The sequence below is a fragment of the Mus pahari genome, chromosome 19, assembly GCF_900095145.1.
Source record: "Mus pahari chromosome 19, PAHARI_EIJ_v1.1, whole genome shotgun sequence".
NCBI classification, from domain to species: domain Eukaryota; kingdom Metazoa; phylum Chordata; class Mammalia; order Rodentia; family Muridae; genus Mus; species Mus pahari.
The window spans coordinates 14,782,716-14,795,713 of NC_034608.1; the positions used below are offsets into that span (position 1 = coordinate 14,782,716).

General features: G+C 56.4%; 1 protein-coding gene across 3 annotated transcripts in view; it reads right to left on the reverse strand.

The window, feature by feature from the left end:
• Positions 1-11,818, reverse strand: part of Vasp (vasodilator stimulated phosphoprotein) — a 14,965-nt gene extending 3,147 nt beyond the window's left edge. The window contains exons 1-7 of one of the 3 annotated variants that reach the window (XM_021218954.2): positions 11,449-11,818; positions 4,716-4,887; positions 4,467-4,632; positions 2,116-2,200; positions 1,316-1,353; positions 945-1,186; positions 702-799 (exon numbers count right to left, since the gene is read on the reverse strand). In XM_021218954.2, the coding sequence (XP_021074613.1) occupies positions 702-799; positions 945-1,186; positions 1,316-1,353; positions 2,116-2,200; positions 4,467-4,632; positions 4,716-4,887; positions 11,449-11,453 (806 nt within the window). In that variant the 5' untranslated portion in view covers positions 11,454-11,818. Of the gene's footprint in view, positions 1-701; positions 803-944; positions 1,187-1,315; positions 1,354-2,115; positions 2,201-4,466; positions 4,633-4,715; positions 4,888-8,264; positions 8,534-11,448 lie in introns of those variants that run through there. The other 2 variants (XM_021218953.2, XM_029532148.1) reach the window with 2 other exon arrangements.
• Positions 11,819-12,998: the final 1,180 nt, after the last annotated feature.

The window sequence follows — 12,998 nt, forward strand, 5'->3', positions numbered from 1 at the left end:
AAAAAAAAAAAAAAAAAAAAAAAAAGAAAAGAAAAATACACGAGACTGCATGGCGCAAGCTTGCGATCCCAGGATGTGAGAGGCAGAGGCGCCATTCTAAGTTCCAGCCTAGCCAGGGCTGGGAACAGCAACAACAAAACTGCAGCCGCTGAGACGGCTCAGTGGGCGGTGCTGGCTGTTACCCTGACACCCACGCTGGAAGGAGACCTCTTTTCTGAGGAGTCATGGGCACACTCATATATACGATAAATAAAAAGAAACAGTTAAAATTTAAGGAAAAATCCAGTCCAGAGATTGTTCCTCTAGAATCTGGAGAGGTCCCCCATAATTCCCACATCTGGAAATCCTAAGAACCCTAAGGGTGAGGAGCTTCTAGGTTGGCAAGCTGGGCGTCTAAGAATCTTAAGCTTCTAGAATGTTCAAGTGGACTCTCCCATGGCTCAAGCACTTTACAGTCTGTGAGCCACCTCAGGGGCTGAGTCTCCAGCATGGTGTCCTGGACACGGCTGTCATCGGGCAGCACCGCCACTCAAAGACACAAAGAAGCCGAGTGCAGCTATGTCAGTGCAGTGCCCAGGAGGCTGAGGCAGGCGCAATGGGAGTTCAGCCTGGGCTTGACATGGGGGGGGGGGGCAGTCAGCAATACAACAGCCTAACCCCGAAAATGCAGCCTACAGCAGAATTCTGGGACTCAGGCTCACCTCCGGGCCAGCATGGCGTTCATCTCTTCCATAAGCCCCCCACCAGTGCTTCGACTGTTCTCAGCTTTGGGGGCCAGGGGCCCCCCAGAGGCCTCCTCCTGCTGAAAGAATGAAAAGGGGGAGAAGGCTTCACAGGTAGGCTAGGTGACCTCCCAGCCCTCTTGTGACACCTTTGGGGGACTCTGACCACCTCCCATTGTCCCCTCAGGGCTTCATCCCAGCCACTCCCAGCTACTTCCTTACCTTGCTCACTTTCCTGAGTTTGGCTCCAGCAATGGCAGCAGCCAGGCCTGGGGCCCCGGAACCCCCACTATTGGGGCCCTGTGCTGTAGGGAGTGGGGGTGCAGGGGGTGGGGCTGCCCCTGCTCCATGACCTGCCCCAGATACCCCTGAGGGGGGCAGACCTGGGGGTGGGGGGGGACCTGGAGGAGGGGGAGGTCCTGGAGGGGGAGGAGGGCCCCCAGCTGGGGGAGCAGGTGGGCCTCCTGCAATAAACACAGAGAATGGCACTGCTGAGAGAGAAGCCTGGTTTTGTGTCCTCCCTGCCCAACCAGCTCCTCCAGGGAGGTCCCCGTGACCCAGTCACTGAGGTGACCCAGTCACTGAGCCATCACCTGCGTTGGAGACCCGGCGTTCCATATGCTCCGGCTGCCTGGGGGGGGGGGGAGAAGGAGGCTGCTTCAGTCCCCAAATCAAGCTAGCTGGGGGTGTGGGTGGGGTGGGGACACAGGACAGAAGCCTCTGGTTCGTCTCTCAGGTCACCAGGGAGGCTGGTGCCTTCCCTCCCTCCAAGTCTGCCTTCCGAGGGTCCAGGGAAAGAGGGATGAAAGGGGCAGAAGGCACGGATGGAGCCTGGGTGCGTTCTTTACAACCACACAAACAGATGATTCCAAAGTGGCCATGGGCTCAGAAAGGTGGAACCCGGGGGTGCCAGTATGGCTCATTCCCTCATCAGATTCTTTTTTGTGGGGGGTTAGATTTTCTCTCTTTTTCCCTATTTAGACAAGGTTTCGCTGTGTAGCATAGGTTAGCCTAGAACTCTGTAGACCAGGCTGGGTTCTAACTTGCAGATCCACCTGCCTCTGCCTTCTGAATGCTTGGAAGGGTGCGCACCACCATGTTGATTTGTACAACGGAGCCCCCTACGAATTTCTAAGGCCAGCCTGGAATTCACTACATAGCTCAGGCAGGCCTCAAACTCTTGGCAACTCTCCTGCCTCAGGCTGAGATGACAGGTTGTGTGCCGCCACCACGCCCAGTTTTGCAGTTTCTTGTCCCCAGGAGCTTGGCAAACAAGGTCTGAGTGCCGTCTGCTTCCTAGACCCATGATCCTCTGACCTTTCTAGAAAGTGAAACCTGGCAGGTTCTGAACTCTGGGAGCTACGGGATGCCTGAAAAGAGGGAGGGTCCCCACCTTTTCTGTTGTTCCAGCTCCTCTGGGGAGGGGCCGTTCTGGGCAGACCAGGCGGGGGGTGCTGGGGCTGGGGGAGGCCCACCTCCTGGAAGGTGAAGAGAAAACCACAGTAACACAGGAGGAGCTCCGTTCCTTCCGTCTCCCCTCCCCTCATCCAGAAGCCATCCCAGCTGCAGAGGCCCTGACCTCCCTCACAAGGCTCAGCACCAAGGAGCAGCCTCCCTGGGCCTGAGCCCCTGTCAGGTGGTACACGCACGGGACACGGACGGCCCACTAGTCACTAAGCCATACAGGTTAGAAATCTGCAGAAACAGCCGGGCGTGGTGGTGCACGCCTTTAATCCCAGCACTTGGGAGGCGGAGGCAGGAGGATTTCAGAGTTCGAGGCCAGCCTGGTCTACAAAGTGAGTTCCAGGACAGCCAGGGCTACACAGAGAAACCCTGTCTCGAAAATAAAAAAAAAAAAAAAAAAAAAAGAAAGAAAAAGAAAAAGAAAAGAAAGAAATCTGGAGAAACAACCACTATTCCAGCCCTGAGGACCAACCACAGGCCTGCACTACCGACGGCATTTCTCCACGCACACAGATTGGGTAAGCTCTTCCACTAATACTAAGAAGGCCTTGTGAAGTCAACATCTTAGCCACTGGGCTGTTTTCCCTCTTCTAGGACACAGCTTTGAAAGTGCTATTCGAAGTGGGTGGGGACACGGCCCAGTGGTAGAGCACCTGAGTAGCTTGTCCAAAGCCACCCCCCATTCAATCACCAGCACCTCTTAATAAAAAAATAAAATAAAATAAAGGATTTTGGCATCATTAGGGAACTGAAAATAAAAGAAGTCTTGTTCCCTGCACTAGAGTCTCCACTTGACTCAGATCACCACATGGGCTGAATGTTTCCAAAAACAGTAAGAAATACCATGTAGCTGGGCATAGGGTGTACGCCTTTAATCCCAGGACTCAGGAGGCAGAAGCAGGCAGATCTCTGAGTTCGAGGTCAGCCGAGGCTACTCAGTGAAACCCTGTCTCCAAATAGCATACAGGGCTGGCGAGATGGCTCAGCGGGTAAGGGCACTGACAGCTCTTAAGGTCCTGAGTTCAAATCCCAGCAACCACATGGTGGCTCACAACCACCCATAATGAGACCTGACGCCCTCTTCTGGTGTGTCTGAAGACAGCTACAGTGTACTTATGTATAATAATAAATAAATCTTTGGGCCGGAGCGAGCAGGGACTGGGCGAGTGGGGTTGACCGGAGTGAGCAGAGGTCCTAAAAATCCAATACCCAACAACCACGTGAAGGCTCACAGTGCACAGCTACAGTGTGCTCGCAGACATAAAATAAATACATCTTTCAAAAGAAACAGCACCTGGAGACTTTACTTTGACCCGAGATGGCACCAGGATCTGGCACACGGCGGGCAACCCTGTACCTGAGCTGCTGCCCAAGCATGCCACCTGTGGACTCTGCTTTCCACCAAATGCAGCTGTGGCGCCCAGAATGGCCCAGAACTCTCCACCCTCTCACCTTCTCAAGGGCTCACATTACAAGTAAGTGCCACCATGACCAACACAGGAAACGCGGGGGAGGCTGGACAGACAGATGTCTTGGTGCAACAAGTGGTGGAGGAAATGTTTGAGAGGGGCCTTTCCACCTCGGCACACAGCAGGCATTGACAGTTCCCGTCAGTCCTCCACCACGGGGTAGCCGATTTCTAGGTAGACTCAGGCCCCGAAGGGCAGGACAGCAGCTTCAGGCTGCATAGCACTGCTGAGGGGGTCCTCTGCTCACCCCAAACCCCAATCTGTTTAGCTGTTTGAGACAAGGTTTCTCTGTGTAGCCCTGGCTGTCTTGGAACTCACTGTATAGACCAGGCTGGCTTTGAACTCAAGAGATCCACCTGCCTCTGCCTCTTGAGTGCTGGGACTAAAGGCGTGCGCCACCACGCTGGCTGTTAAACCCGCTTCTCCTGGAAGAGCAGCAAATGCTCCTAAGCACTGAACCGCCTCTCCTGTCCTCCAACACGTGCTTTTGAGATAGAGCTTTATGTAGCTCAGGCTGGACTCACACTTCCTGTGTAGCTGAGGATAGCCCTAATCTCATTATCCTCACTCCTCTACCTGCTGAGCGCTGAGACAACAGGAGTGCAAGGACAGACGGACAGAAGGACAGACGCACACACACAAAGTGAGCTCTCTACATACAGATCTATGTCCCCAGTCCCAATTTCATTTACGTATCTATGACAGAGTCTTGCTACATCATCCAGGCCTGCCTGGGACTTGTTATAATCCCCCTGCTTCAGCCTCCCTATCACAGCATGAGCCCCAACACCATCCCGCCTGCCCATCTAACCTTCCAAGGCCTCTAGTGCATTGGCCATGCCGACTGCAAACTGTGCAGCGTCCTCCTTGCTGCCGAAGTTGAGGCCCCAGACCTGACGGGCATCTCGCCACTGATGAAAGATGGGAGTGGCCTGATTGTACTTGACACCCCGAATGATGGCACAGTTGATAACCACCTACAAGAGAGAACAGGTTGACGGGGGCTCCGTGGCAGGGAGGCAGACGGACAGAGGGACAGAGGGACAGAGGGAGCCTGCACCTGCTGGTCCGGCTGCATCTTGCGGCCAACAACTCGGAAGGAGTTAGCAGTGGGATTGTGGTAGATCTGGACACGACTGAAGGCCTGGGGACCGGTGCCAGCAGGGAGCCATCGCTTGTTGCTGTCATCGTAAAGCATCACAGTAGCCCGGCTGGAACAGATGACTGTCTCGCTGCCAGGGGAGAAAGCAGAGGGGTCAGTCACATTCTCCTTAGATCCATATAGTAGATGCAGGAAAATGACTGCAGCCCTGTACATGAATATACAGGGGTGTGACTGTACATGCATGACTGGGAGTGTTGCTCAGTGGTTAGAGACCTTGACTAGAAACCCCAACGAGGGACTGGGGGTGTGGTTCAATAGTAGAGTGCTTGCCCAGCTTGCTGGCCCAGGCCCTTGGTTGAGTCCACAGTACTATAAACGAAGCTAGGCTGATGGATGGGTACCACGTAGGGAAGAGACAGGCGGGCCACACACAGGAAGAAGCAGAAAGAGATAAAGTTGGGTCCATAAGGCTTGAGCTGGGGACCAGGGAGCTTGCTCGGGGTCCTGGGCTCAGTGGATACAGGCTGACTGGAAAGGACGGAGCTGCCAGGACTAGCAGATGGCCGGGGAGTGAGCCGAGATCAGCCTCTGCCTGGCCTCAGTTTCCCCATCTCTACCATCTCTCCACCCCCGTCTCTGCTCCCAGCCCAGGTCAGATAAGAAGGGCGGGGAGTGTGAGGGCAGATCCCAGGGCCCTGAGGATGTCTCCCCTGAGGCCGCGTTTACTGGCCACCTGGTCCATCTGGTTCCCCAGGGCCCAAACAGCCATTTGGCACACATTCCTGGCTGCACTGTCACACCCTGTGGCTGGGGATGGAGACACACAGCGGTGGCCCAGACAGACTGCCCTGCCACCAGGGAGCAGCTGGTCCAGCGTGGGGGGCTAGGGAGAGGCAGAGCCGAGGCCACTGGCTGATGCAGGAAAACAACAGCTCAAATATAGTCAGACACCACAGACCTGGGTTCAAATCCTCCATGGAACCCTTCTTCCACATGACCAGAGAGCTCCTCATGTCTCTCCTCTGTCACTTAGGGAAGACATGATGGTCCCTACCTCCCAAAGGCTGTGAGTAGGAATGGATCTGGTTAAAGTACTAGGCACAGTACCTAGTATACACTGGGGTACTGAGGGCTTGGTCACTGTCACCACTGAGGCACTGTGCACTCACCCAGTCAGTACTGAGTGCTCAGTACTATCAGTATTAGGGTTCCCGGAACATCTCCATCACACAAGACCCCCACAAACACACCTGTCCTGAAAGACTCAGTTCTCCTCCAGGGCAGGCAGTAAGGCTTGCAGACAGGAAGTAACTTGGTCAAGGTCACATACAGACAGGGGAAGTTGGGGGGAGCACAGGCCCCACCCACCCCCACCAGACAGGGGAAGTTGGGGGAGTTCACCCCACCCCCACCGGGCTTTTTCCTGAAAAGAAGAAGTTTGTGGTTTCCAGGGGAGAGAAACTTCACCCCACAATGGCAGGGTTGGGGGCTGGGGCGTGACGCCATGATGCAAGAGTTCAGCAGGGAAAGCCCCTTGGCGGGCTGGATACCCCAGCTTTGCATGTATGTGGCTCTATCACCAGCTCTTTAGCTGGGCCCATGCCTCGAGCCTTGCCAGGTCACCCCTCCTGTCCCACTGTGTCCCTTCAGGGTGGACAGCACTCCACCTGGATACAGTGGAGAGGACCCAGAGAGGTGGAGTGTTCTACCCTCAGTCACACAGGCACAAAGCAGCCGAGAGAGGTTCTGAAGTCAGATGAGCCGGCTCCCAGCTCCCACTCTTAACCACAGAGCCGTGGGTCCTTCCCAAACATCAGGGGTCATGTGAAACAAGCATAGCTTCAAGGGACTGTTTCTGGCTCGGGGACCCTTGGCAGGGCAGGGCTGAGGCCTCACCCACACCTGCCACCCACACCCAGAGCCGACTCTGGCCCCGTGCCCGGGGTAGACTCGAATCACAGCCCCACCCAGGTGCACTTTGGCCTCTCAGGTGGTCCCGCCCTGACACGGCTCTGGTACTGAGGGAATACTGCTGTCTGGGTAGCCCTGGGCTGGGTCCTGACCTCCACTAGAACTTACAGATGACCTTATAGAAGGACCTTAAGACCCAACCTCAGAGTCCCATCCGTCCCCATGTCCCTGCCCCCCCCACTCATCCCTTCACCCATTCGCCCCTCCCCAACCCCCCCCAAAGTCCTGTCTCCTCATCCAAGGCTTGTGAGGTCCCCTGCGCTTGCTCACCTCCCCTTCCCTCTTGCCTCTGCTCAGTCTCCTTTACATTTACACGTCCCCTTTCCACTTGCACCACCCCCCCACCCCCCACCCCCCGACCAACAGCGGGCTGCCTAGATGTCCTCCCTTCCCAGAGTCCCTCCCTGACCACTTCATCTGCACACCTCCTTTCTGCTTGACAGTCTTTTGTTCTGAGACACCCTTGTAACTCAAGCCCAGGATAAAAACAAAAACCAGAACCGGCCTCAGCTGGATGGGGCCTGCGCCCAGTCACCCTAGCACTCAGGAGGCTGACGCAAAAGGATCTCACGTTAGAGGCCACCAGGCCAGGCTGGCTGCGCGGCACAGTGAGACCCTGGCTCAAGGAAATGAAACACCAAACCAGGGCCGGCAAGATGGCTCAGCGTGGGAAGATGTTTGCCTCTGAGCCTCAGGACCTGAGCTCCAGCCTGGTGCAGGGAGAACAGATTCCCAGGAGCTGTCCTCTGACCTCCACACACCCCAAGTCAAAATGAACTATTTTCCAAACTCTTAAAAAAGAAAAGGTTAAGACGTAGTGAATGTAGGTCAAAAGCACAAAGCCTTGGAAGTGTGATTTCCCCAGGCCCCTGTCACCTGAGAAGCTGTGCACACCACTTGCCTATGAGTGAGTATATTTAGGCGTCCCACCTTTTAACAGCAGCACCCCCATGATCCACACTCCTTCCCTCATGCCTTGCCCTTTTAAAAATATCCACCAGACTGTTTTCTCATCTTTCAATGAACATGAATTCAAGAGGGAGCCTCTTGGTTCGTTCGTTCGCTGTGTGATCTTTGCCCAAGTGTCTTCACCTCTCTGTGCCTGCATGTCATCTGTCAAGGGGCTGAGGTTTGAGTCTCGCTCATCTAATTGCTGAGTAGTGCATCGGGAAATTGGAGCCCAATGTTTGGAACAGTGTCGTCGACCTTCAAAATGTCAGCAGCTACTGTCGAGTCTGCTGTTCGCAACTGCTGAGTACTGCCTAGTGCTGGGTACCACTGCCAACTGCTGAGTACTGCCTAGTGCTGGGTACCACTCTAGGTTCTTGAGATGCACTGGGGAGCCAAAGGGATCCTTGGGGACCCGATGTTTTGGCAAAGGGTAACAAAGGGTAGCAGTTCTGGGCTGGAGAGCCCTGGGCTTGGGAGGTGTGGGCAGGACAACCCTTGTAGGCTGGAGGCCAGTCTGGGTCACATGGTGAGACCCTGTCCCAAAAGGAGTTGGAGTGGAAAATCCCCACAGGAGGTATATACCTGTGACCCCAGCTCTTGGGAGATGGAGACAGGAGGATCTGGAATCCATGGGAGCAGTGGCGGGCTGGCAGGATGGCTCAGTGGGTGAAGGTGCTTGCCGCTGATCCTGATAACCAGAGTTCGATCCCCAGAGACTTCACAGTCTCTTTCCTCCCCGGGTAGCGGGGGCCAGATCCGCCCTCCTCCATGTAGCTTCATGTCCCACGCCTCAGCTTCCCAGACCCGGAGTTCCCAACACACTGAGTCCACTGGATAAAAGGGAACAGAGACCCAAACCCACAACCCTGCAGCTGACAGACTCCACCTTGGCAGCTGGGATCCCTAAGAGTGAGGGAGCCCCTCAACTGCCACCCACCCACAGCCTGATACCTTATCCTGCCATCTCCTTGCACCATTAACACTCTCTCCCTCTCTCTCCCTCTCTCTCCCTCTCTCTCTCACACACTCACACACACTCACACACTGGACTCTAAGTCTCTAAAGCCCAGGCTGGCCTCCAACTTCCTATGTAGCAGAGGATGACCTTATCAGAGGTTAGTGTTAATGGTAAAAGTATGTTATTTGTACAAAAAACAAACCCATAGATGGTTCTAGTTTTCTTTTCTTTTTCTTTTTTTTTAATACTACTAGATTTAGACAGTCCTAGGTACAAAGTCAAACTTTTACCACCTCTAAACTGATTTTCATATATTTTTGAGACTGGGACTCAATAGCCCAAGGGCCTCCAGCTCTTAGTCTCCCTGTATTCACCTCCTGAGTACTGCCTTGGAGGCATGAGTCACCACATCGTACTCCCGAACCATTAAACTTTAACAGGCCATTTCCTTAACATCACTGCACCTCAGTTTTACTACCTGTAAAGTGGGGGGTAAGACCAGGAGCACTGCACTCAACTGCGGTGGAGATTTAAACCGGAACCAGACCCCCGTATCACCCCACCTGGCAGGAAGAGTGACTGAACCCGCTACATCACTTCAAAAGAAAAGAAGAATCAATCGCTGCTCATGCTATGGCGAGAGGAAAGGGGTGAAGCACATTCTCTCAGAATCCAGCCCAAGAGCACTCGGCCCTCTGACCCCTTCTCTGCCTTTCCCAGCTCCCGGATGCAGCAGACACTTGGCAAATATTTGTCAAACTGGGAGAAAAAGAACCATATCTTGTAATTTTCCATCTCAACCACCTCCCTTCCCACTCCCCCTAGGGCTGTCCCCAGTCAGACCAGTCCTGCCCCCTTCCACACCACAGCCTAAGAACCTCTGAGGGCGCCGGACCCAAGCTTCAAAGTCTTGGGGGGCAGGGCTCAGTTTACCCAGGAAATAAGGAATGGGTCGGGGTCTCTGTCTCTCTCTCTCTAATCCTAGCTGTCCTCGGAGAAGTGACACAGCCCAGCAAGTGACCAAGGACGAGGGAGACCCTTTCCTAAGAGGGTGGGGGATTCGTTCAACTTGTGCCTACCCTCAGGGGAGGGAGGGAGGTCTGGCCCTGGCCACAGCCAGAGGGGGGCGGGCTGCAGGAGGACCGGGGCTGGGGGTGGGAGTGCAGGGGGCCGGCCTAGACGTTGCTCCTGCCCTTTTACGGTCTCAGCGAGTGAGGCGGCACTAACTCGGACATCCGCCATCCGCCTTCCACCACCGGGCCTGGGACCGGAAACGGGTGGGGGAGGGGCGGGGCTGGGGGCAGCGGGGGAGGGGGCGCAGTGGAGGAACTGACCCCCTTTTGGGGGACAGAGCTCCCATGGGGGAGGGAAGGCCAGGCAGGAAGTCTCCAGGGTGTCTCGATGTCCCCCTTCTTGCTCCAAATCCCAACACTGCCACAAGCCAAGGGACAGACGAGGGAGGGAGGGAGGGAGGGAGGGGTCCTAGAGAGGAATGTCACCTAGATGTCAGAGGGCAAGCCTGGAGGATGTGCACATGGGAGCTTAAGCCCAAACTGTCCCCAAGAGACTCCTCCTCTAGCCAGGGGCTTTGGGGCAGGAAGTCCCAGCCAGAGTGGAGGAAGGGAGATAGTATTGTCAAGATGTGGCCCCAAGGGAGAGATTATGGGGGGCTGGGCTGAGAGGAGGGGCGGCCTCTGTCAGGCCAGGTCCCGCCCTCAGGTGAGCCCAGGAGTTCAGAGCAGGTCCCAGGGAAGACATATAAAAAAAAGAAAAGAAAAAGAAAAGAAAAAGAATCCCTGTGTCCCCCTCACCCACAAGATTAAATTCCTGGGAAGAGAGCTGGAAGAAGCTAGTGAGCCTGGGTCCCTGAGGGAGAAGGCTATGACCTTGACGCTTTCCAGCGCCCCCTCCTCCAATCCCAAGGCCTGGGGAAGGGGGTGACACCCGGCGACAAGGAGCCCAGGGGGAGGGGCTGTGGTGTGGGGAAAGCAGCTGGCCACAGTGCTCACTCGGGGGCCCGCCCCCCACACCAGCTGTCTCGACAGGTGAGTCAGGAAGACAAAGGCCCCCCTCCCCCAGCTGCCGCGCCCCCTCCCTCCCCGGCCACCGGGTTGGGGGTGGGGAAGGGGGGAGACCAGAACCGTCCTCTGGCCCGGGGGTCCAGGAGCCGCCCTGGGCCTGGAGTGCTCCAGGGCCCTAGGACCCAGCCTGGGTGCCTAAGGGGAGAAGGGTCCCCGTGGGCCAGATTCCCAAGACCCCCTCCACAGGAGAACCCCGGTGTCCACCAAATTTAGGAACATCAAGAAGTACCCCTAAAGTTAAGGACCGCGATTCCACTCTGGGACTCTCACCCAGTGCCCCAGACGCAAGGGTCCGAAGACCACAACGCGAGACTCCGAGTTTCAGGGCTCGGGTTCTTTAGTCAGCCGCCCACCTGGTTTTGAGTTTGGGGGGCGGTAACTCTGAGCCCGCTTATACTAGATCATTCCTGCGAGGTTCTGACTATCTGCGAACTCAGAGGAGCTCCCCCCAAAAGTCTTCAAATGCCGAGTCCCGAGAGCGCCCCTAAACCTGAAAAGCCATCAAGAGAACCTCAGCCGGCACCGCCCCAAGCCTTTAGGGAGCAGTGTGGAGAAGCGGGGTGTTGATATTTAGAGATCGCTCCAGGAGGCATCGGCCCAGATCTGGGACGCCCAAAGCGCTGTGTCTCCCTAAATCCAGCCCCGAATGCGCTGGGGGGGAGGGGGACAAAGGCGGGGCGCGGAGCCGGCTCCCGGCTGGGACCCGGCTGGAGGGTTCGGGGCTCACCTCATGGCTGCGCGGGAGGGCGGGCGGCGCGCCCACGGGGAGTGCTCCCGGGGCGCCCCTGATTGGAAGTGCAGGGGTGCGGGGCTGGCTCCAGGTTCTGCTCAGTCTCTCTCGGGGTCCCGCCCCATAGAGTCCAGCTTCCTGGGGAGAACGTGGACCGGGCCGGGGCGGGTCTTCAGGCGCCTCCTCCCTCCGGTGTGCTGATGTGCTGGGATCCCCTGCGATGGAAAGCGGGGTGCAGCGTCCGAACCTCGCCGGCGCACCCCCTCGGCCGGCAGCACCTACGCGGTTACTCTTACTACTGTACTCTCTTTGCTACATTTCGTTCCAAAATTCCACTCCCCACACCCACAATGCCCTGCGCCTTAAAGGGGCCGTGGACGCCTCCAGGCGGGGGATGGAGAGCGTTTAAAAGGCAACGCGGAACCTTGGGCTTCCGCAATTGCACTCCTTACCCAGTCTTGTGGCGTGGGGGAGCACCCTGGGCCTCACTCCCGAGTTGGAGGGGAAAGCTTGGTGGAAGAGAAGGGGCCTTTCTTTGATCTCTAGCTGTCTCCACTATCAAATTCTTTAGTAGAGATCTGGGGGTGTAGGTTCTCCACTCCAACTTGCTCCGTGGACTTCTCAGGGGTTTTTTGGGGGTGGTGGTGGCGGGATCCCCCTGGTTAAGCAAGGGATCTCATCAATTTCCACCTTTAAGTAACACTTCCGCACTTCCCCTGTTCCCCAGATCTCGCTTCTCAGGCCGAGCCCCACCCCTCGCCGCCCCCCACCCTCCCGGGGAAGGTGTGGAGGAAGTGAGCGAGGGGGCGCGGCGGGCCGCTGACTCACCGCCGCCGGGTCGCGGCTGGGGTGGGGGCGGGGGTGAAGGTGGGGGATAGACTAGGTGGGAAGGGTTGGTGGTGGGACCCCGATCTGCTCCCTACGCGGGCCCAGCTACGGCTTAATTTTGCCCACGGAGGATAATAGGATCGTCCCAACAATCCGGCAGGCTCAAAGGCCCGGAGACCTTCCCCTAGAGCCCCTTCCCCGCCAGCACGTCCGGGCTCAGTCGAGCCCAGCTACCCCCCCCCCCAAGCCTTCCGCAGTGGGACCCATAGGCCCCGCCCAGAGTTACATCATCATGCGGACACGCCCCTCCCGTAGAGCTCTACCTGGCCGGATGAAAGGCGGTAACTCTAAGAAAATGGCAGTTCCTGATTTACAGATCGAGAAACTGAGGCACAGAGACAGGGAATGGGTTTAGCTTATTTGGGTCCCCCCGCCCCCAAACTCACAGAGAATCAATCCACGTGGCCTTTGGCCAATCCAATTTCCTGGATGCTATGCTGGCTCCCTGTTGGCCTTCACTTGCAAGAACTTCATCCTTCAGGCCAAACTCTTACTTAATTCTGCTCTAAAATAAATCAAGGGCTGGTGAGATGGCTCAGTGGGTAAGAGCACCCGACTGCTCTTCCAAAAGTCCGGAGTTCAAATCCCAGCAACCACATGGTGGCTCATAACCATCCGTAACAAGATCTGATGCCCTCTTCTGGGGTGTCTGAAGACAG